This window comes from Anabrus simplex, chromosome 2, assembly GCF_040414725.1.
Source record: "Anabrus simplex isolate iqAnaSimp1 chromosome 2, ASM4041472v1, whole genome shotgun sequence".
Lineage (NCBI taxonomy): Eukaryota > Metazoa > Arthropoda > Insecta > Orthoptera > Tettigoniidae > Anabrus > Anabrus simplex.
This window is the reverse complement of record NC_090266.1, coordinates 912,740,555-912,766,433: the sequence shown is the minus strand read 5'-3', so window position 1 is coordinate 912,766,433 and position 25,879 is coordinate 912,740,555. Positions and strand designations below refer to the sequence as shown.

Below are 25,879 nucleotides of genomic sequence, written 5' to 3'. Positions count from 1 at the left end.
GAACGTATTCTTGTTATGTTCGTGGAAAGTGGCTGATCAAGAAATTGCGGAGGGCGTACGCATTAAGTGTTGTAGTACTTGTGGAGGTCTGGCATTATATGTTGGTAAAAGCTATCTCAGACTTTCCATAATTTATGTTGAGGATCGACAGGCGTGTGTTGCTCAAATGTATATATCTTTACAACAAGTATTAAAATATGTGAACATAGTATTACAAGGTACAGTATCTGTGTGATGTGAGAACTGCCGATTATGAGAATCGGCAAGTAGTATTGATACAGAGACAGTGAAGGGTATTTATCTACATATATATACATTGTTCATCGGACTATCTACAAATGGTAGCTTAGTTCTCGCTTTTGTTTTCCCAATGTTTTCATTATTGTTGTTGTTGTTGTTGTAAATACGGAGTCTTCCAGCAATCTTTTGTGTGTGTATTATATGTATAATTGTGTGTGTTGACGAGGTGCTCATGCACAGATTTTGTTAAGAATATAGTTAGCTATTTTAGAATCAGTGGAGTTATTGATGAGCCTAGGTGCAGTTCCTAACTATTTAGTCGTTTTCAGGAGGTTAGGTAAGGCCTGCAGCAGATGTACCAGTACGCAGCATTATGCACACGCCCTGGGATATAAAATTTATCATGCTCTATCAAAATTCGAGGGATCCATTCTGGTGAACTCTGGCGCCCATACTACGGACATTTCAATTAAACATTTGTATTAATTTATTTCAATTTTATTTATTCAGTTATTTATTTATATATATTATTCATGATTTTATTTATCAGTATTCATCAAATTGTTACATACTCTACATAAAATGTTGTAGTATTCACAGGAAGCTTTTCAAATGTCAGAAGGGTCATTAAAAATAAATTGCAGTTGGTGTAAGGCACATTGATTTTTAATAAAATATGGAATGATGGTACATCTATATAATGTTAGTTCTCCTGCATATTTTGCCACATATTTACATAAAATTAAGTATTTCAACATAATATTATATAACATACTGATTTATGATTAGAAATACACTTTATGTCCTTGATAACATGTTATTTCATCACCGACTAAAACAAAACATTTTATTATAACGTCAGTGTTAATCAATGTGATTATAATGTCAATAGTAGTCAATGTGCTAGACATGACAAAATATTTTGATTTATTTGTTCCACACAAGTTTGCCATCATTTCCTAAATGCACTTTGCCAGTTGCTACAAGTTTCAATGCCTGAGGAAATACACGGTGTTCTGCAATTTTCACACGCTCCTGTAAAGATTCTTCAGTATCATCAACTTCAACGGGAACAGCTTCCTGAGCCAAGATGGCTCCAGCATCAATATCTTCCTACAACAGTCATAATTGCAGTTAGTTTTTCCAATCTCCATCATATAATGGCACTGATCAAAAATAAGAATGGAACTGAGATAATGCATATGAATTTGATAATGATGAAATCTCCCATGCAGTAAAATTAAATGCTTTAAAGCTGCAAATATTTTGTGGGAAAAAAAAAAAAGTCATATAGCAAAACTACTAGACTCATGAAAAATTCTGTCATTTTTTACACAGAGGGGTGCTAGAATATTAAGTGCGCAGAAAAACAATTTATTTCTCAACTGAATGTTATTTTACAAGTTTTCTACATGTGTGGTTCGTAGCATGGGTTCTTATAGCAGTGCACTACTTTGTGAACCATGGGCAACAGTTGATTAGCCCGGCAACTGGCTCCGAGAGTCAGGTATCAGTTGCTACAGAACTGGAGTTGACATTTCAATTATGTTTTGGGCTGTGGCCCTCGTGCTGTTCAGATGGCTAGGCTACCCCAATCCACCAATTGTCCCAAAACCATTAGAGTAAGAATTATCTCTGGGATTGTGTATTAACAAAAAGGCCAGCACCTTATTTCAAAGAAAATTACTGAGCACACTCAGAATGATTTTAGCAAGCCTCAGATCTATGGTAGTGACAAGTGATGGAATCCCACATCAATCTGTAACAACTTGGAAAATAAAGGGGGTGCTATCACTATCAATGGGGATTTTGCAAGAAAGAAAGTAAAACTGGCTAAGTTAGCACACAAGACGAGTCAAGATATGTTATGAGTTAATGATGTTTGGGTAAAAAGCAAAAAGCAAAGTCATCTCTGTACAGGGGAATTCCTCAAGGCAGTATTATTGGACCTTTATGTTTTCTTATATATATATCAATGATATGTGTAAAGAAGTGGAATCAGAGATAAGGCTGTTTGCAGATGATGTTATTCAGTACAGAGTAATAAATAAGTTACAAGATTGTGAGCGGCTGCAGGGTGACCTCGATACTGTTGTGAGATGGACGGTTGGCAATGGTATGATGATAAATGGGGTTAAAAGTCAGGTTGTGAGTTTCACAAAAAGGAAAAGTCCTCTCAGTTTTAATTACTGCGTTGATGGGGTGAAAGTTCCTTTTGGGGATCATTGAAAGTACCTAGGTGTTAATATAAGAAAAGACCTTCATTGGGGTAATCACATAAATATTGTTAATAAAGGGTACAGATCTCTGTACATGGTTATGAGGGTATTTAGGGGTTGTAGTAAGGATGTAAAGGAGAGGGCATATAAGTCTCTGGTAAGACCCCAACTAGAGTATGGTTCCAGTGTATGGGACCCTCACCAGGAATACTTGATTCCAGTGTATGGGACTCTCACCAGGATTACTTGATTCAAGAACTGGAAAAAATCCAAAGAAAAGCAGCTCGATTTGTTCTGGGTGATTTCCGACAAAAGAGTAGCGTTACAAAAATGTTGCAAAGTTTGGGCTGGAAAGATTTGGGAGAAAGGAGACGAGTTGCTCGATTAAGTGGTATGTTCTGAGCTGTCAGTGGAGAGATGGCGTGGGAGGACATCAGTAGATGAATAAGTTTGAGTGGTGTCTTTAAAAGTAGGAAAGATCACAATATGAAGATAAAGTTGGAATTCAAGAGGACAAATTGGGGCAAATATTCAATTATAGGAAGGGGAGTTAGGGATTGTAATAACTTACCAAGGGAAAGGTTCAATAATTTTCCAATTTCTTTGCAGTCATTTAAGAAAAGGCTAGGAAAACAACAGATAGGGAATCTGCCACCTGGGCGACGGCCCTAAATGCAGATCAGTAGTGACTGATTGATTGATTGATTGATTGACAGGCCATGAAGGGCCTTGGAGGAGTGGAAGGTAAAGGCATCCACTATCCGTAATCTTAGCACTTAGTGGTTAGCTGTATGCGTGGCCACCTTTGCCCCCCAGGAATTAACCAGGTACTCATTTTTGGTGTTGGCTGAGTGAACCTCAGGGCCATGTGCACCTCCAGAAGTGGAAATCTGGTTTCTTAAATTTTTCAACCTCCTGACAGGGAATCGAACCTATGCCCTTCTGGGTAAACCGAGCACGCCTTTAGCGCCTCAGCCAAGCAGCCCCTAATGATGTTTGGGTAAGGGGAGACAATGAGGAAAAGATGGGAGATTATCAGGTGTTTTAACAGGTATTAAAAGGGGGAGGGCAGAGTGTAAGGAGGGATTTTTCATTAGGAAAACCATAGTATCCAAACTAGTTACTGTTAGGTATATAAAGCAACAAAGGATGTGGATAGATTTGGTGATTTCAGGAATTAGGATGAGAAATATCTCAGTGTATTCACCATGCAAAGGAGCAGATGAGGGTGTAGTAGACAAGTTTTATGAGCCCCTGAGTAATGTCGGTCAGGGTTAACAGCAAGCCCAGGATACAGTTAATAGTCGATTTCAGTGTGAGGATCGGAAGTGGAACTGAAGGTTATGAGAAGGTGATGGGGTAAATGCATAGATAATATGGAAGCTAACGGAAACAAAAAGCATTTACTGGACTTCTGTGTTAGTATGGTATTAACAGCTGCTAGGTCATTCACAAGCATAAGGCTATACACTGCTCCAAATGGGAGACTAGAGGCACCAGATCTGCAATAGATCATAACCGCCTTTGAGTACAGGAAATCTATTAAGAATATACAAGTATGAGGGAAGTTGTCAATACTACAGACTACGGTACCGGCAGATCTACAGTGAACTAAATATTACTATGCCAAGAATATTACATTACATGTTTATTACCCCACCATAGTTACAAACCATCGGTATAAGGAAATAAAGGTAGCACATGACTGGACTAACTATTTACCTACAACTAAATCTATAATTAATTCTAATGCCACTGTAGTTGTGAAATGGGAAGACTCTCAAAAAGTTGTTGCTGCTTCTACCTGTGCCGGGATTGAACCCCTAGCCAAAATAAGAAGGTGGTCCAAAAATGAACACAAATATATTGAAGTCGACTGCCCTTTTTTGATTAAGAATTACAATGAGCACATGGGGAGAGTAGATATTTATTTATTTATTCCTGATCAGCAACAGCATAACGCCGAATTAAAAAAATCTGAGCTATGTACAATAGATATTAATCTAAAATGAAAGATATATAAATATTTACAAAGGGCACAAATATACACAATAAAACTGCACAATCATATATAATACATATTTACATAAACGACGACATTAACAAAGGAAAATACATTTACAGTAAATACAGGAGCAGAACAAGAAGGAAAATTAAGTTATATGAGAAATATCATGACAGAGGAAGGAAACATTACGAAGAAGTCTATTGCTGGAATACGTACAGAAAGGGACCTTAGGATGGGAGAAAGCCGAGAGTAAGGAATACGGAATAGGGTCTTCATTCTGGTACTATGGGATTGGACGTGGAGGGGGAATAAGGAAACTAAATCTGGAGACCTAAATAGACCATTAGCTGCTTTCTTGCACCACACAGCATCATTACAATATTTATACGGATGGATCCCGGATTAGCTTGTAGGATGTGCTTTTGTAGAGCTACAGAATAACAGTGAGGTGCATGCTGAAAAATTGAGGTGCATGCTGAAAAATTTAGACTATCTCCCTCATGTTCAGTCTTTCAAGCCGAATTATGCGCTATACAACAGGCAGTTATGTGGATTAAGTGACTCTCAGACAGCTTTGAGAGCAATCCAAGAAAAATATAACTTTCATCCGGTAGCTGTTAATATAAGATCACACATATTAGGCTACAGTAACCATATCTGCATGAAATGGGTCCGAGGTCATGACGGAGTAGAAGGAAATGAAAGAGCTGATGAACTTGCCAAAGCAGCTACTACTTCTTCTGACGCCTTGTTGATATATGAAAAGTCCCCTATGTCTCATCTACAAAAGGAACTGAGGGAGTATACACAAGATATGTGGAACAACCAATGGATCACCAGCACTAATGGCCGGCTAACAAGGGAGCTGTTCTTTCCAAATATTCAAGACAGACTTAACAGTAGGTTTTTGCAATATGAACATATTATAACTCAGTTTCTGACAGGACATGGAAAGTTTGGATCATACTTCAAGAGGTTTGGAATCAGTATTCAGAAGCCTTACAGCTATACCTGTGAAATGCAACAAATTGTTCCTCATCTTTTATTTGAGTGTCCGATTTTTAACAGGAGTAGATATGAATTATTAATGCATTTAAACATGTGTAACATAGAATACCAAGCACCTCTCACTATGGTATTTCATAGAAGATGCTGTTATAAAGTGTTTGTTAAATTTCTCCATCTCATTTATAAGTCATCTCTATTTTAATTCAATTGTCATGTATTAACTTAGTCTCACTATCTATAGCCCTAATATACTACTTGTAAAATAGGGTTTGTAATGGGAAATTCAATAATAATAATAATAATAATAATAATAATAATATAGCAGCTTTAGGTCGGCTACTTTCCTCCGAGCAGAAAGAGTCCTGAGTTTCAGTTTCCCAAGCACTTGGATAGTGCTTAAGTTGCGACATGCAGGGTCCCTGGCTCTGACAATAGCACAGAAAAAAGATTGTACATGGTCATGGTGGCTGAGATTTGAAGAAGCGGAAATGGACCAGACTGGAAAGGCGTATTCAACAATAGCTAAGACACAGGAAACGTAGAATTCCCTGAGGGCATTTACATCTGTGCTGTCAGAAAACCTGCAGAGTAAACTAAGGAGTGACATAGCATGTGAGGTGACCCTCTTTATGTGCGAGACAAACAACAATCTACTGTCAAAATGCACTCCTAAATCTTTTTGATTGTCAACAAGTGCAATCGGTTGGTTCAGTAGGTGATATTCTTGTAGAACAGGGGATTTATGAAGTGTGAACGAAATGGTGGAACACTTGGAGGGATGAGGTTTAAGACACCATGTAGTACACCAACCTGACAGTGAATCAAGTGCATTTTGCAATTGGATTGTATCTGTGAGAGAATCGATCTGCTTGAAGATTTAACAATCATCTGCAAAGAGAAGGATTTCACATGAATGGTGGGAGGCAGTATCGATAAGGTCATCAATAAATAGGGAAAAGGGGACCTAGGACACTGCCCTGCGGGACACCAGAGTGTGGTGGTGCGAGAAGAACTGCATCCATCAAGGACCATGCGCTGTAGTCTTTCGCTCAGAAAGCTGTTAATTAGAGCTAGGAGTCTCCCATGCACGTTAAACCATTCAGAAAGTTTGCGTGCAAGAAGCGTGTGATCCACGGTATCGAAAGCCTTTGCGATGTCGATACAGCATACATCATGTTGAGAGCCCGCGTGGATGGCTGACGTGGCATAATGGAGGAGGATAGCTAAGTTAGTTATGCAGGAGCTTCCAGGGAGGAAACCATGCTGCTGGGGGGATATATATGGAATTGTAAACACAAGTAAATGCTGGTGGATGATCTTTTCACAAATGATTGATAAAGCAGGTAATATAGAGACCGGGCGATATTTTGTGATATCCGACCTCTGTCCACCTTTAAGAACGGGTGTGATATAAGCAAGTTTCCAGGACCTCGGAAAATAGTCGACTAAAAAGCACCGATTGAATATCACGCTAATAGGGTATGAAATAGTTACTGCTGTATTCTTAAGGAAGATAGGACTGAGACAATCAGGACCAGTGGGTTTATTTTCTGACAAAGACGAAAATAGGGAGTACACTTCAGATTCAGTGGTAGAAATATTACTGAGGCTATGGGAAATAATAGGTTTGATTTTAGGAATATCAGCATACTGAAAAGGTTTAACAAAATTAGAGGTAAAATATTCATTGAATAATTCAGGTCTATCTGCTCCACTGGCTACAGAATGGTCCCAGGTTACTACTTACAGTATTAGTTTGTTGTCTCTTCTGTTATTTAAAAGTGACAACAACCTTTTACTGTTATGTCTTACTTCAAGGCAGGTTCCGTTAATATATTCCGAGTAATCCCGCCTTAATAAATACCTGTGGTGTTTCCGAAGGTCAGAGAATATTTTATAATTTCTCTCGGAGGGCGCATTCTTCCATTGTCTCCAGTTTACCAACTTTTTTAGTTCAGCACTTTTAGTATCACTCTTCTTCCATGGGGGGGGGGGGGATTTTCTGGACATCGAACAAGTAGGAATGAGGTCATGGATCACAGCAAGCATCCAATCATAAAATAAGTCCACCGCATCTTAAACTCCACCCACATGCAACAAATGCCATGGTAAAAGGGACGGGGTACGATTAACAGTCTGCCAGTCAACTTTATGCCCCACAGGCACAGAGCTCCTCGGAGCACGGGGAGGGGTGAGAATGAAAGTTGCTTCAACGGACTTGTGGCTGGTTATAAGAAAGCAGGTAGTCAAGAAGACTATTCCTGCAGGTGTTTTCCAAGGCATGATGTTTGAAGTTCAGTCCAGTAATATAGTGGTCCAGATACCATTTGTCAAGTTTATTAGAAGGCTGACCTAATGAAGGGGAAATCCAGGAGACAGACAGATTAAAGTCTCCTAGTATGACAATGTTATCTTTGAAATGAACGGCTTTAAGCACAGAGGAAAGAAAAGCTTCAGAATAGTTGAGATAAAAACGAGGTGGTCTATAGAAACATGCAAATAGATATTTTAGGTTATGAAATGTAACTTCAACCCAAACAGCTTCACAATCATTCATCAGGTCGGAGCGTAGGGTCGCATGCCATTTAGATTCGACAGCGATTAAAACACCCCCTCCCTGGGATCCAGCTCTACGATCGGCCCTGAATAAGGGAAATTCTTTAGAGAGTGGGATTTCAGAGTAACACAAAATCAGTCAACCAAGATTCACTGAAAGCAGCTAATTCTTGAACATGAAGTTCACAGTCTGTAATCTTCTTTTCTATGGACCTGATATTTTGACAGTACACAGAGAACTCATTCTTCATTTTAGGCCCAGTGTTAATTTGCACATCACCAGACAGGAGTAACAGTGTTAGTAAGAAACGTAACGGGGAACGGCATGCATGACAGCGTATTTCAACGAATCGTGGGTCGATGTTGGGACCGTAAGAAAACAAGACAGATTAGCCGTCGGTAAGGAAGGAAAATAAAACTTAACATACGAAGTTAACCAGTCTCCTGCCTGTGAGAGGGCAAGGGAAGTTTCCACGGTCCATTGCGTACCTGCAGGAGGATCACTCGTGGCAGTTGAAGAAACCGGCCCTGTTGTGTGCGTTAACTGGTCATAGCCCGACCATGTGGTGCACAAACACAATCTCTCTGATTTCACCATTATATCATCACAGATTCCAAACTCACTACACTCCACATCACCACTAAATTCCTTGGAACGAATTCAAACAGAATTCGAGACAGCAAATCCTTGATTAACCACACATATTACTAAAGTAGCACAGAGGATACCCACACTGAAATATTCACTCGCTGCCATTTTATATTTTACAATTAGAATGCTACCGAACATGGTTCAGGACAAAGAAATGGACCTTGAAAATGATTCTCCACTTCCTGGATATGAGCATTGTTAATAGCTGGCTGCAGTGCCACGAGGGCTGTCAAGCAAACAAAGTTCCCAAAAGTAAGATTCTCGATCTTCTCAATTTTTGAATGTCAGTAGGGCAAGGATCGGTAGCAACTCCAGACAGAGAGAGAAGAAAAGAAGATGATGAGGAAGAAGTTGAAAACCAACCTACAAGAAAGAAGACAAAGATCTACACTCCATCTCCTAAGCCTGTCTATGAAAAGAGATGTGACGGGTACGACCACTGACCCAATGTTGATAACATAGCTTCACCACCTTCTTGTCAATACGAAGCTTGTAAAAGTAGAACCAGAAACCGTTGCGTTAAATGTGATTTGTATGTGTGCATTTCAAAATATAAACATAAGGTAAAAAGTTGAATAGTGTAGGAATTTTTTTTGTGTTTGTGTGTAGGTGGGATAATCATCACCACTGCTGCATATTTTGCGTAAGTTTTTCTTTCTAAGCATTTCTATACTTGTGCATAATGTTATTGCTTGTATTTTGACTGTCAACTTTGTAAATATGGTGTAACACCTAATTAGGCTAAGCAGTATTAAATAAAACCTAACCAGCACAAATCTGCTAGTTAAGTTTTTAAAAAAGTATCAATTTTGGAATTTTTAAAATATTTCTGCCTCATTCTGCATACCAAACAATGGGTACAAACATGCATTGCACAGAAAAATTCAGAAAAAAATCTCTCAGGGCTGAAAGGGATTCTCTTGCCGACATAGAGACCATAACTCGGCTCTTCTTTCTTAGCACATGACCAGACTAACTATTTAACTACAACTAGATCTGTCTGGCTGCGACATCTGGGATGCCGCGACCAGACATGTCTCATGAGGCCGGAAACCGAGCCCTCATAGACCCCTTAAGATGTCAATGCTAGCTTCCCTACCCTTCCTCTATTTAGCAGCCCACACATGGGTGGATTGCCAGCTCCACATGTAGCATGCTTCCTCTGCATTCTCCTGCCAAGACGGATACCATAACTCAGCTCTTCTTCCTTTGCTTCATTGACATCTTACTCTCCTCTAACCTAATACTATTTTCTACCTTACTCTACTCTACATGTACAGTCGGTCTGATTCAGCACTTTAGCTTGAGATAGGTCAGGCCTATCTCTCCCTCTCTCACCTCGACGTCACACAACTCCACCATCTTGCTTCTCCCTTTCTTTCCTAACTCCTCAGTCAACAGTTCCTTTCTCACTTACTTTACATGTACATTTCCAGACCCCCCTTATGCTTACCCTCTCTTTTTTTTGCTAGTTGCTTTACGTCGCACTGACACAGAGAGGTCTTATGGCGACGATGGGAGAGGAAAGGCCTAGGAATGGAAAGCAAGCGGCCGTGGCCTTAATTAAGGTACAGCCCCAGCATTTGCCTGGTGTGAAAATGGAAAACCATGGGAAACCATCTTCAGGGCTGCCGACAGTGGGGTTCAAACCCACTATCTGCCGGATGTGAGCTCACAGCTGCAAGCTCCTAACCACACAACCAACTCGCCCGGTTTTAGCCTCTCATAACTGCCCTCATACTTATCTTTTAAAATTCATAGAATTCCCATTTACACACACACACCCACCCACCCACACACACACACACACACACACACACACACACACACACGTACGTACATTATCCACACCCATGTGCTCACTACATCTTAACAATATATAATACATCAACTTATACTACACACTTAAACAGTCCATCCTTAATACCTCGTTCTCCTCTCGTTATTACAGGGCTCTTCAGCACTTTCTCTCTGTTCTTAACTTCTTTAACTTCTTTAACTTACTCTACTTCTTAGACTATTTTGATCCTTCTCTTCTATCCTTCCTTCCAACACCAACTCTATACCTTTTCATGTTTCAACCCTTTATGTACTGAAATGGAAATGCCCTGTCGACATTCGCCGTCAAAGTATTTCTTATGCCACTTGCACTAACACCCGTCTACAATGATTAAAAAAGACCGCTGAGCGCTCCGGCAGCAGATGTGACAGCGAGGCAGGTGATCGCTCGCTACGGGGAACCAGCCAAGGCCAAGTGACGTCACGATCGAACTTTCCATTGCTTCTATTTTGTTATCTCGAGAGTGGAATAATGTCTGATCAAAATTTTAACCATGTCATCTTGTAGATTCTGTCGCTGTCGGCAGATAACAGATAATAATGTACCAAGTTTCAAGAAAATCGGCGGAAGAATAGCCGAGTTATTAAAGGGTGAAGAATCTTGTATTTGAAACTTCGCAATCCGACCCACACATATAAAAGAAGCGTGCTGGTTCAGTGCTTATGACAGGACGTGAATGATACAGTTAAATTTTCTAAGTGTTAGAAGTGCGATCTTAGGACTTTAACTTCGTGTGAAATTGAAGGAGGCGAATTATCTCAAGTTATTGGTAGTGACTAACTTGTACAAACAGTAATACAAGAGTGATCAAATTGGTTTCAAAGAGTGTCGAACTGAAAGGGCTTACATGTTTGATATTTTAAACAATCACAAAGTAACTTGTGAATTTAATTTCAGTTTGCAAAGACTGTACGTTAATTTAGTCTACATTGGCCATGCGGTTAGGAGCGCGCAACTGTGGTAGCTGTGAGCTTGCATCCAGGAGATAGTGGGTTCGAACCCCGCTGTCGGCAGCCCTGAAGATGGTTTTCCATGGTTTCCCATTTTCACACCAGGCAAATGCTGGAGCTATACCTTAATTAAGGCCACGGCCACTTCCTTTCCATTCCTAAGCCTTTCCTCTCCCATCATCGCCATAAGAACTATCTGTGTCGGTGCGACGTAAAGAATAGCAAAATAAAATTTAGTTTACGGGACTGTTCCACATGAACTTTTATCAAATGACTGTGTTTTTGTAAGACTGTGCCCCTCAATTCATAAAGACTGTGCCTTAGTAAAAACTTAGTTTCTTTCCATAAGACTGTGCCTTCATGAAAACTTAGTTTCTTTCCATAAGACTGTGCTCAAATAAGACTGCGCCTTCGTGAAAGACCATAATTTCTTTTCATAAGATTACGTCTGCTCTAATTTGCATTCATAGAACTGTACATTCATTTTATCATGTTCAAGCATAATGTTAGACTGTGTCTTAGTGGCTTAATTTATTTCTTTTCATTGGTCTGTGCCAAAGCAACAGTGTTCACTTCATTTCGTAAGACTGAACCTTAAAGTCATAAAGGTTCCAGATTATTGTCTTACCCCATTAATTTCGAGTTCGTCGACGAGTGTATCAGTCGATAATTACTTTCATATTTAGAACTGTGCTAAACTTCCTCATCGTCATGAACTGTGATACTGAATTTATTTGAATTTCTTTGAAGTGTTCGCGTCCAACCCTACTAACTGTGGAACTTGTGAATTTACGAACGTTGTTGTGCAACAATCTTTAGTGCAGTGCGGTGGAGAAATGTCGTATCAGATTCTATTGTCATTCTGTGCAAAGTCCACACATTTCTCTACTCCCTTCATGGGATTTCGGTGGAATAAAAGCTAATTAAATATTCCATGCTGCACGCAGACATCAACAGACGTCAGACTCCCAGGTTCGAGTCTCACCAAACTTCGAAGGTCGTCAACCGTCGTGGGATAACGTGGTGCCATGGTGCTGAGAGGAGTTCTATGCTGAGGGGGAAGGAGTTTGACAACGTGGGACATCACCGAAGCCGAGGGACCACGTCTCTCTCTACCTGGATATTCAAAATCTCAACTGTTCATCTGTAAAAAGGTGATATAATTTGTTGATTTTTAAATAAACAAAAGTTTCAACTTAACAAGAACTTATTATACTACCCATCTCTCTCTGACTCTCTGAACATGGACTGTATGCGCCCTGGCGTCAATCCATGCTCTCTACTGAACTAAAGTATGGGTGTTCCTGTTACAGTACATACCTTCCAAATTGCATCCATCCACTTCTCCTTAATTACCTATTACTACCTAAGCCACTACCCACACTCTTAACAATACACACAGTTTTTTAAAAATCTATATATAAATATACACAGTTTAAAAAAGATTAGGGGAACATTTCTTTAAAACGTCTGGTATGTGAATGTTAATTTGATAGATGGGGTTCCAATGGTCATATAGTATACCTTGAGACCTTAGCTACTCAGGGTATGTCAAATCGAAGTTATTCTCTATCTGTAGGCGTAGCCATGCATTACACTGTCAGGTGATCCCTCAAAACAAAGTGAATAGCAGTGCGTCCGTGTGTTGTTGTAAGGTACACAGACTACTGTGGTCATTTGAGCATGTTGTACGTAAACCACCACATCCCATGAGACATCTTAACAAGGTTCAAGTCACAAGGGCCGTCATTTTGATCCAACGCTTGTGAAATTGCTACGAGACAGGCCAGTAAACAAGGAGGGTTGCACAAGGTCATGGACGCATGACAACCCCACAGGATGACGATATCTGACCATCTGTGCGTTGCGGCGTTGTTCAGCAACTGCCAGAGAACTGCAAGAAGACCTCAGGAGGGTCACTGGAGTCACAGTGTCCGACCAGACAGAAAGGAACAGGTTAAGAGAAGTGTCCTTACAACCCAGACGTCCTGTTTGAGTGCCCCATTTAACGCAGCGACATCGCGCAGCTCGCCTTCTGTTTGCTTGTACCCACGTCAACTGGCAACTTTGCCAATGCAGACCTGTGTTGTTCATAGAGGAGTCCAGATTTCCCCTGACACAGAGTGATGGACATCAACGTGTATGGAGATGTAGTGGTGAGCAGTACATGTCAATTATTGTCCAGGATGGTGACCGATTCGGACAAGGTTCTGTGATGAAATGGGGTGGCATCAGTATTGATGGCCGAGCAGATCTTGTCGCCATCTGTGGTAATCTTACCGCTGCAGGGTACATCGAGCAGATACTGCTACGGCATGTGTTGGTTGCTGCATATGATGTTTACCCTGAATTCATACTCATGCACGACAACGCCAGGGCTCATGTAGTGCGTATCACCAGAGCTGTCTTGCGAGAACTGGACATTCAAGAGATGGAAAGGCCAGGACTGAGTGCTGACCTTAATCCCATAAAGCATATGTGGGATAGGCTTGACAGAAGTGCTCGTGGGCGTCCTATTCCACCACAGACTCTCCAAGACCTCCAACAGGCTCTCACTGAAGAATGGGACTTGATACCGCAATGTGACCTCTGTTGACTTATACAGAGCATGCCACATATGTGCCAAACTGTGATAAATGCTTGTGGAGGACATACACCATACTGAAGCTCTCCAACTGTGATAAAAATCCACCCTGGAGGACTCTTATCACTTTGTTTTCACCCATTTGGACATCTCCGTTTGTGTTCTGAAAATGAACGTGAATCCATTGATGTTCTTTTGTATGCTTCAACGGTGAAGAATAAAGGTTTAGTTGGTAATATACCTGGGTGTGAGGTATTCTTTATGGAGCATGGCATGCATTCAAGAACATGTTCCTCTTATTTTTTTGAACTGTGTATTATACATAGACTTTACACTACACACACGAACAGTCCATTATCTGATCACTCTTTCTTTTCATAGTTCCTTCCACACTATCTCTCTCTTCTTCTTCTTCACACTATTGTCCTTATCTTATTACTACTTCCTACTCACTTCTACCCTTACATTTCACATCAGTTCTATACCTTTTCATTCCACCCCCCCCCCCATTTCCTTATTACTCCTTTTCTCTTCCTATTTACCTTAATATTCTTTTTTTACTACCTAAGCCCCTATCAATCTTTATTCCTCTTTCCTCGTTCTCACAATATAACACTCGTCACCTCATACTACCTTCTCACTCTCTGATCTTTTCTTTTTTATACTCACTCAATTTCTTTATAAATTTTGCTCTCACCACATTTAAAAATTCAGATATATTTGTTTCTCTCTCCCACTCCCTACACAGCCATAATGTCATCTTATATTGTTTAGCTAACTTAACCCAATTCCCCTTTATTAAGTAATTTCCTTTTCACTTCACCCAAAACTTTACACTGGTTGAATATTTGTAAATCTGACCACACCTCTCCACACAATACACACATATCCTTATTTTCCATCCTTACCCATCCCCTATTTTTTGGTACGTCCAATAGCCACCAATACAAGCCTCTCTTTACTCTTCTCCCCTCAAACTCCATTTTTGGACTAGTTACTTCTATTAACTTGTTTAAAACTGATAGAGATGGTCTATTCCTACATTCCATTATTAAACTCTCTTTCTCTTTATCTAATATTCTTCCCTTTATCTTTTTCCATAGCCATTCTTTCTTCTCCCCCCCCCCCCCCACATAACACTCCCATACTCCCCCCAAGCCTAGTTTTTTCATCCTTTTCTTACACTTATCCAACCAATATCCTTCATTCTCTACTCTTTTCTGAAATCTATAAGACTCCTGTATTAACTCTTACACGCTCAGCGAGCCGATCTATCGGCTCGGGTGGTATTGCTTAAAACACTCAGCGTGCTGATCTATCGGCTTTGTGTTCGGATGGCTGTATAAGTACCTTAATGGACCCCCAGATGTCAGGAAAAGACATCAATAGTAGCTTTTGGATTTAGTTTACACTTTTCTCGAGATAGAGACACTAAGCTCACCTGTTTGGAACAAATGAAGTTATTAAACCGCGTATGTTCACTGCATGGCGAGTTGAAGTGTGTTGCTTGCGAGTACAGTCTCATTTAAGCTTCAAAATATGTGTTTTCCTTCGTTTTATTGTTTCCATTTTAATAATAGATTATTGTTAATTATATTTTGCTTATATTCTACACTTTATTGTTCTCAAGTGAATTTTAGTTTAACATTTCGTGTTATTAGATTTTCGTGCCACGAGTAGGCCTAATTTTTTTACATGGCTGGGCCAAGTTCTAGGCTAAATAATTCCAATGTTTTGGATTATTTAGATGCTTTAGATGATGACGGTGACGTTATAGCCGATATTGATTCGTATTTCAGTCCGACTCATTGGCTGAATGATCAGCGTTGAGGTCTTCGGTTCAGAGGGCCCGGGTTTGATTCGCGGCCAGGCCGGGAATTTTAATCGCCATTGATTAATTCTTCTGACCCGGGGCCTGTGTGTTTGTGTTTGTCCCAACACTTTCTTCTTCATATTCAGACAACACACTACACTACAAACTACCATGGTAACACGCGATAGTGATTACCTCCCCCCCATATAGGGTTGGCGTCAGCAAGGGCATCCGGCCATAAAACACGAGCCAAATCCACATGTGCGACACAGTTCGCACCCGCAACCCCACAGGTGTGGGAAAAGCTGTAGATAAAGAAGAAGTGATTCGGACTTTATAGTTACTGATGATAGGAGAATGTTTTCCAAAACACAAATACTGACTCCGGAAGGTACGTGTACAGTTCTTTATGTCAGGTGCTATAACTCATGACTAAATAAGAATACAAAAAACAAAATTATATCATGTTATACAGAATTAAATAGTCTTATTTTCAGAATGACTGAACAACAATATCACTAAAGAACATATTACTTTTTTAGTATTTAAGAACCAATTTTTATTTTTTGTAATATATTTTCAAATTTCAAAATTTATTTTGTAGTAAAATATGCCATGAACAATTTTGGGATATTTTTTTCCTTAAACGATATTAAATAGTGTACTACTGTGACTTTTTTCAATTTTGTAACTGGGGATTTCTTTATACGGCAATTTTTTACATTTTAACATGCATAATCATGAAAAATGGCCTGAGAGTTTTGGGCTTGACTGGTGAAAATAGCCTGAGAGCAAAAGGGTTAATTCCCCTCCTTCCCCTTCCTCCAATACTTTATCAACCTCTTCGCAATTTCTACCTCCATAGACTCTTTGCAAACTAATCTAGCTCCCCCATTCACCGTGCAATTTGGTAGTCCCATCATAATCTTGCTGAATTTTGCCACTAATTGGTTTAGTTGCCCCCCTTTTCTCCTCCAGTTCCCATACCTCCACCCCAAATAACATTTTGCTCTTAACCAGCGATTGGAACACCATTTTTTGAATTTTATATTTCATATCTGGGAATTTATTTTCTAATACCCTTACTGGTGCGAGCGCTCCTGTTCCCTTTTATTTGGCCCTCCTACACTGTTCTTTCCACGATCCCTTGTTACTCCCAAATACTCTATTTTTTCTACTGGTGTAAATTCCTCTTAATTTACTTTCCACATTCTCTTTTCCTTCATATCTCTCCTTTTTCTACATGCTATTATCTGTGTCTTTCTCAAATTCACTCCGAGTGACCATCTCTTCGTATAACCTACCACCTCATCTAACCCTCTTTGCAAACCGCTAGCTGTCAATGCGAGGATCAATAGATCGTCTGCGAATAACAAACCCGGTACCTCTTTCTTGCCTATCCATGGGCATTGCCATCTCTCTCCTCCATGGTTCTCTAATATATTATTTTTAAATAATATCGGGGACAGTTTACATCCTTGTTTCACACCTAGCTTCGGCTCAATACAATTACTCAACCCTCCTGCCTGAAATTTGATCAACACATATACCTTCTCGTAAATTGTTTCAATTGCCCCCATCATTTTCTTAGATAAACCTGTCTCCCTTAATCTCGCAAAACAACGCCTCGCTGCTCACTGTATCAAAAGCTTTTTCTGGATCCACTGCCGCAACATATAATTTAGCCCCTGCTATCTTCACATATTTCGTAATCAACGTGTCCAGTATCCACACATTATCGACCGTATTTCTCCCTTTCTTGAATTCTAAAAATTCGATATCCTCCCATACTGCTCCGCCCATTTCTTTATCCTATTTGCCAAGATCTCTGTATACATCTTAGACAAGGCATCTAACAACGTTATCCCTCTGTAATTATTAGGATCGCTTCTAAACCCTCTATTTTATTAAATTTGGCATAATAACCCCTTTCTCAATTCCCTCGGATATTTAGCTGTTTCAAACAGCCTAATAAAGAATTTTACCATCCCCCTCAACATTGTGCCATTGGCGCCTAATTCCCTCCAAACACTATTAGTAACGCCATTCGCACCACCGCTGCCTTCGACCTTGCATTTTTTAATACACTAATTACTTCGTGCCCTGTTATTTCCTCATCTAGTATCTGATTTCCTACCTCTAATTCTCTCACTATATATGCCTTCCCAATTTCTCTATACCAGTCATCTTCCCCTCCTAAAAGTCTTTTAAAATACTCCACCCAATCTCCCTCCCTTATGTCTTACCCTTCCCCAATGGTCTCCCTCTCCTTATATTATTTATAGAATACCAAATCTTCTCTATTCTTATTTTCCCTACAGTATCCATTTGTTCTTTCTGCCTCCACATCCTTCCACCCTCCTTTTTCCCCCCACTCAATATACCTTTGTATTCTCTTCTTAATTTACAATATTCCTCTCTCTTACCCTGTTCCTCTAACCTCCTAAAACTCTGCTAGAGCTCTCAACACTCCCTCCATTTTTCTGCTACACTCCTCGTCAAACCACCCTGTCACTCCACTCTTTTTTACACCTTTTCTCATCTTACTTCCCCTTCCCACACTCTGCACTGGAAGTTCTATTAACTCTATGTCCATTTCTTCCAATGCCCCCTCAATTCCCACTCTTAATATTTCTCCCCTCTCCATAAGCTCCAACGTCAATTTTTCTCTCGTTCTCTCATTCCAATAATATTTCCAACCCACAGCCCTATACCCTACCCCCTTTTCCTCTCTCCTCCCTTCTCTTCTCTTCTCTTACCTCTCTTTTCAATTTAATCTTTACTGGCATATGTTCTGTCACTCCACACTCCATCACTTCAAAATTTATAACTCTCCTTAAGGCTATCTCCAGGCTTATTCCTGTATCAACTACACTACCCCATTCGTCATAATATAATTCAATTCCCCATTACAATCCCCCTCCATCCATCCATTTAAAATATATAAATTTTCTAGTGAACAGAACTCCACGCAACTTTTTCCTGTAACTATTTAAACCTCTATCCGTACTGCTCCTTTGGCATCCCTTAACTTCAGTGTCATCTCTCTCTTACTCTGGCACTCTATTGCTAACTCTTGCATTCCAATCATCCATTAAAATCATCACATCTTCTTCATATAGCCCTTTAATCTTATTTATTTCCTCACGTAATTCCTTGAAAAAGAATTTATTTGCATATACCGAATCCTTTGGATGATTGTATTGGAGCTATGCCAAGAACAGAGAAAGAGGAGTCTGTCTCCATACAGATAAGGGAAGAAAATTTCCAGGATGAAGAAATTAGACCAAAGTACATGGATATGAATGGAGAAAAGTTTCAAAGAATGGACAGTAAACAGGTTCAGGTATAGAAGGAGAAGGATAGCATACAGGGATGCTGTTTTACAAAAACAGCAAGAGAATGCCCAGGAACAAAGTTAAAAAATGGCTCCAAACAAGAACTGATGAAGATAGGGATTTGTAAGACAAAAGAAATATAGCAAAACAAATAACAATACACTTCGAAAAAAGAAATCCTAGGAAGATTTTGGAAATAATGTTGAAAGGTTAAATCAAGTGGCAGGGAAAACTTTCTAGATTTTAATAAAAAATCTTAGAAAGGAAAGAAAAGGGACATAACATTTCGGGAAAATGAGGTGAACTCACTGTAGATCCTAGGGAATCACCACACACATGGGCAGTATATTTTGGAAATCTTCTAAATGTAATAGGAAATTATTCTATTGAAGTCCTGAACAACTGAGTTTGGAGGAGAACAATAACAGCAATGAAATTATGCTTAAGGAAATGGAAAGGATTAAAAAAAAAAAATATATATATATAGTGTCAAAAAGCTGAAGCAACAGATGGAATTATACTTGAAATTGTGAAATACAGTGGGAAGACAGGGATAAAATAACTTCACAGAGTAAAAGGATTTCCTATCAATAAGCAAGAGAACAAGGACTGCAACAACTATCAAGATATTTCACTAATCGTCATACCATACAAGGTGTTCACAGTTATCGTAGAAATCACAGAGAGTAAATTGGATGACCACAGAGTTGGTCAAGACCATATTTTCAGTAGGCATTAAGTAACTACAAGATGGCGGCGAGTGAGAGTAACTATCTTTTTCCTCTGTGTTGTTTTAGGAGTTTTGGTGTCAAAACAAGTAGTGTGCACAAAAGAATATAGTGATGTTCATCTAGACGATCCAGCCAGTGACTCCTTGTGTTGTGAAGTGCTCGGAAGTAATTCTGTTCAATTTGTTTTTATTCCACGTGCTACAGCGGCTGCTGGCGTACTCAAGCCTCCCTTGCCAGGAGTACACGACTCGCCGCCTCAAGATTGATTATACCTCAGGTTGGAAACTGGTTGACTGCTGTTTGTGAGTTTCATTTTCCTTCATTGACTGCAAACCTCCCTTGCATTCTTGAAGCACCAGCTTCGATTCCAGCCTCCAGTAAATTATCTCGGTTTTCTACTAGGTCTACTTTAAGTTTGTTGTTGACATTCCTACTGTTAGCTGGAGATGTGGAGATAAACCCAGGACCTGCGGCGGATAGTGCGATTTCAGTTTACCATCAGAATATCTGCTCTCTTAAAAACAAAATTACTGACTGTGAGCTCTACCTACAAGAACTATCTTCTTTTGATATTGTTGCCTTCTCTGAAAGTTGGTTAAGTGACTTTGTTTCAGATACGGAAATCCCTCTTTCCAAAGAGTTTTCTATTTTCAGAACGGACCGTGGATCTCGGGGTGGGGGTGTTCTCCTGGCCGTTAAGTCCAAATGGTACGCTAACCTACGTACTGATTTAAGTAGTGACTAAGAAGCCATTTGGGTAGAAGTGAAATTTCAGCATTCCAAATATCTATTTGCCTGTTTTTACAGACCACCTCCAGCAACCATCTCAATTATTCTGAAAATTTTCTCTCTTCTGTAATGAAAGCCATTAATCTGAATCCTAATGTAATTATACTGGGCGACTTTAACCTCTCAATATCTTGGAATTCCCCTGCGCAAGGTGTCCCTTCTAATAGCCTCGACAAGTGGTATCTCGACCATTATATTACGGGCCTAGGCCTCCAACAGTACGTCCTTGAGAACACCTGTGGGGATAGTCTTCTTAACTACCTGCTCTGCTCCGCTGAGCCCTCAGTTATATCTGTAGGACGAAATATTTAAAATCGAACCACAAGTCTGCCAGAAAATAAACCTACTGGTCCGGATGGTCTCAGTTCTATCTTCCTTAAAAATACCGCTATGACTCTTGCCCATCCCATTGCTGTTATATTTAACCGTTGCTTCTTAGCCGGCTACTTTCCTGATGACTGGAAAATCGCTACCATCACTCCAGTTTTTAAAAGTGGAAAGAGGTCTGATGTCAGAAACTATTGTCCGATTTCTATATTACCCACCCTGTCACACATCTGTGAAAAGATTATCCACCAGCGTCTTCTTTCTTTCACATTTCCTTATATATCATCCCTGCAGCATGGTTTTCTTCCTGGTAGCTCCTGCCTAACTAATCTGTCTGTTCTCCATCGTGCAACATCTGCTCTTAATGCCGGTTCTCAGCTGGACGTGTGCTACATTGATATTGCAAAGGCTTTTGATACCGTAGACCATGCACTTCTTTCCTATAAACTCTCGGAACGTTTTAATATCCATGGTCGCTTTCTAACTCTCCTGCAGAAATATTAACAGTAATATACCATCATATTTTTAGTCATAGGAACAGCTTTTATAGGATATGTTCTCCCTTGAGGTCAAATATCTTTTTGAGGAGCAACTGTAATTACAAATCTTCTGTCAGCTGTTCCTTATTTAGGTATTGATTTGGTACAATGAGTTTGGGGAGGATTCGCGGTTGATAATGCTACCCTCACTCGATTCTTCAGCTTCCTCAATGCCAGACCTGAGCGTGTGGTTCTTGATGGGTTCAGTTCGACTCTTGTTATGGTACATTCTGGCGTCCCACAGGGCAGTGTCCTAGGTCCGCTTCTTTTTGTCTTATTTATTGACGATATCATTAATACTATATCCTCCGTTTCTTGTGAAATTCCACTATTTGCAGATGACTGTAAAATATTCAAATAAATCGATTCATTATCAGACGTAAACTCCTTACAGAGTGGGCTTAACTCACTCTTTGAATGGTGCTCCACATGGCGTCTTAAGCCTAATCCTACCAAGTGTTCCTCTATTTCGATCATGCTTCGTAAATCCCCTATTCTCAGTAAATACTCCCTCCTCGGTAACCCGTTCCCAACTCTAACAGAACAAAATGACTTAGGAGTGTTGTTTGACAGCAAATTATTTGTCCCCCATATACAAAAGATAACCTCATGAGCAACTTCTCGGTTTGTTGTATAGATTTTCTGACATCACCAATATCCACGCCCTCCGAGCCTACTATGTATCTTGCATCCTACCGATTATTGAATTTGTGTCTCCTATTTGGTCTACCTCTTCACCCACTAATCTGTCATTCTTCTGTGCCACTGTTAGAGCCAGAGTATCTGATTGTTGAAACTTGAGCAGTAATCAGATACTGGATAAGTTAAACCTTTGCCCGTTATCTAGTCGCAGGAAAGTAGCTGACCTTAGATTCCTATATAACGCTGTTAACAGTTTATTTCGTCCCCCCGAATCTGCAGCCTTCTTTCCCTTACATGTTCCAACTCGCAAAACCAGGACTAATCCGCCCCTTCATATTCCGTATTCCCGTGTCTCTCTCGTTCAAAGAAGTTTATTTATCCGCATACCAACCCTCCTTAACTCTTTATCTTCTGACAGGAACTTGGACGTTTACTCTTCGTATGCCTCCTTTAATTGATTCTTCCTTAACTTAACCTAGTTCATTTTCTTCATATTCCTTTTTTCTCTTCTCATTGCTGTCTTCTCTTTTGTACATAATGTAATATTCATTTATTTATTTATTTATTTATTTATTTATTTTTTTTTTTTACTGTACTACACCATTACTTATGTGTTATATCTGTATTTATCTTACTGTGTCTAGCTATAAGTTCTTCTCTTCATTTTACATTCAATCTTCAATTTTCCTCGTTGTTTCTTTTGCCTTTATATTTTGTTCTTAATTGTTGTGTCTCTACAGTTATTTTGTTATTTTGTTAGTTTTTAATTTTTTCCTCTATTTTTATCATTAGATGTTATTTCCTCCATTGTTCTTCCACTTATTTTTTTAATGTTTGCCTTGTGCTACTCCACTGTAAATATATTTTTCCTTTGCAGAACTCTAATTCGGCTTCTTGCTGTTTTGGTTTCGCAAATAAAAAATAAAATAAAATAAATAAATAAATTAAAAAATGGTGTGAAAGGAAGACCGTTATGTGTATGTTTTGTAGATTGAGAGATGGCATATGAGAGAGTACTGAGGGAAAAGGTGTAGGTCATATTGAGGGATTATGCGATCAGAGGAGGTTATTACAGGTGTTCAAACACATTAATTTTGACAAGTGGACAACAGCGAGAAATGATGGTAGTATGTGTTCTTGGTTAAAGGTAGTTATAGGAGTTAAACAAGGCTGTAATTTTTCACCCTTACTGTTCATTGCATACACAGTTCATTTACTGAAAAGCAGTAGTGTAACATGCATTTTAGTAAGGTTTTATAAGTTTTCTTCTCCTACTAAAAATACCTTTTGAAAAACACAATTACAAGTATTTCAGGAAAACTTGTGACATGCTCTCATTTATTCCAAAAATAGCTTTATATATTTCTTTTGATATATTTATCCTTCTTTTGTGTAAAAAATATCAATGACATACTCCTTTAAGCTTGGGTCACACATCAATTCAGCAATTAGCATGTTCTCCACAGCCAAAGAAGATAAACAGGAGAGTCTCATTACTCACGTAATTTCTAATAATAATAATAATAATAATAATAATAATATTTGCTTTTACGTCCCACTAACTACGTTTATGGTTTTCAGAGACGCCGAGGTGCCGGAATTTAGGCCCGCAGGAGTTCTTTTATGTGCCAGTAAATCTACCAACATGAGGCTGACGTACTTGAGCACTTTCAAATACCACCAGACTGAGCCTGGATCGAACCTGCCAAGTTGGGGTCAGAAGGCCAGCGCCTCAACCGTCTGAGCCACTCAGCCTGGCCACGTAATTTCTCACTCAGTTCGAAACACTAATATTGCATTCAATAGATAAAGCTATTGCAGGAAAGTTCATTTGGCAGTACATGCTTTTTTGGAATCAGAGTGAAGAGTAAGTTCATTGTTTAGTTGTTCATCAAAGAAAGGGCACATTTACATCAAATTCATGAGCTTGTTCAGAGGAAAGATACCCCTGTATTCTGCAAACATCTCACTGAGAGGTTACACACAGTCAATTTCCTCAAAGTTCTAGAATAAAATTCTAGAATCTAAGTTCTGTTTGCACTATAGAAGAATACAATATTTCACACTTGAGACTGCATAGTTTGTGCACACTGTTTTCATCATATATTATGTTTTCATTTAATTGATTAGCTTCTGCACAATATGCAACAATGGTGTCTTCATTTCTCATCTACATGAAACTCTCCAGCACTCCTCATTACCACACAATTTTATGTCAGACATTCCTTTGTGAATTTTTTGAAGCTTCCACCTAATCAATACTTTATTTTTATGTTATTATTTTACAGTACCGGTTTCAACCTTGTGAAGGTCATCTTCAGCTGACCAAAATAACATGTAATTAAAACATCACTGTAAGAATGTCACATGGTATGGGTAAAACATTGTCAATTTACGAATGTTCTTTCTACTAGCTTAAGCAGTTGTCTACGTTAAATGATACAGGAACTAAAACTTAACTTACTATTATGTACATGGATGATGTATGTTAAATATACAATATACCGGTACTGTAAAATAATAACATATAAATAAAGTATTGATTAGGTGGAAGCTTCAAAAACTTCATATTTGTAAATATCAAAATCAGTACAGAAATGAAACTCAAAGATGAAGACATTCCTTTGAAATGAAGAATGTAGAATGATGAACAGATTATCTGCAATCAGGAAAAAATTGCAGGAAAGGTGAAAAGGTGTTAGCTAGACTGAATGCAAATATGGTAGGAGCTAACGAGCGGTTATACAGACTAGCAAACCCGAAGTTTGCAAGCATTGACTGAGCAATGAGAGATGTTGCAGGGAACATATCTTGCATTGGTATTTTCCTTGAATCGCTGTTGCAGTTGTGCATGTGCCTGCTACTAATTTACTGTGAGGGGCGGAAAGTGCTGCTACCCTGAGGTTGAGCCATTACAGAAAACACCTCACCAACGCTGACTAGCACAGTGTGGAGGCAGTGCAGCGGTTGCTCGTTACAGAGCACTGATTGCTGCTTCAATGAGCCGAGGTGTTGTATAAGCACACGCAAAATAATAACATATATTATAGAATATTATAGAATTATTCCTAAGTGGAATTTTAAAACTGCAAAACATGTCATACTCCCAATTTCTAGGGTAGACACTGTCTCAATGTCTCATAGCACGCTTTGCCACTGCTAAAAATATAAAATGTCACGGAGGAGTTCAGTTGAGTGGAAATGTGGAAAGCAGCTTGGCTTATGCTGATGACTGTGTCAATGGTAGACTGTGCTGAAAGCTTGCAATGTAATATCCTGCAGCTTGAAAAGAGATGTAGGAAGTATAACATGAAAATTAGCATTTCCAAGACTAAAGTGATGCCTCTTGGGAAGAAACTTACGAGGTTTGAATGTTAGGCCAGACTAACGAATGGTTCATTGAATAGACTAAAATTAGATGGGAATTGCATGAGTTGGTTTAATGGATAAGAAAATAGGGTAGCGGGTACGCTACTACGACCAGCACAGTGAACGAATTATTGTTGCCGATAGACACCAAGCCAATGCTCACCACAACAGTGCAAGTCTATATGCCTACCAGTTCAGCAAATGAAGTAATTGAAAGAATATACCACAAGATAGAAGATTTAATACAATACGTAAACCTCTTCGGAGGCAGCCC

General features: G+C 39.3%; 1 protein-coding gene across 2 annotated transcripts in view; it reads right to left on the bottom strand.

The window, feature by feature from the left end:
* Positions 1 to 890: 890 nt before the first annotated feature.
* Positions 891 to 25,879, bottom strand: part of Gart (trifunctional purine biosynthetic protein adenosine-3 Gart) — a 529,244-nt gene continuing 504,255 nt past the window's right edge. For both annotated transcript variants that reach the window (XM_067141687.2, XM_067141686.2), the window contains exon 18: positions 891 to 1,353. In XM_067141687.2, the coding sequence (XP_066997788.2) occupies positions 1,168 to 1,353 (186 nt within the window). In that variant the 3' untranslated portion in view covers positions 891 to 1,167. The remainder of the gene's footprint in view (positions 1,354 to 25,879) is intronic.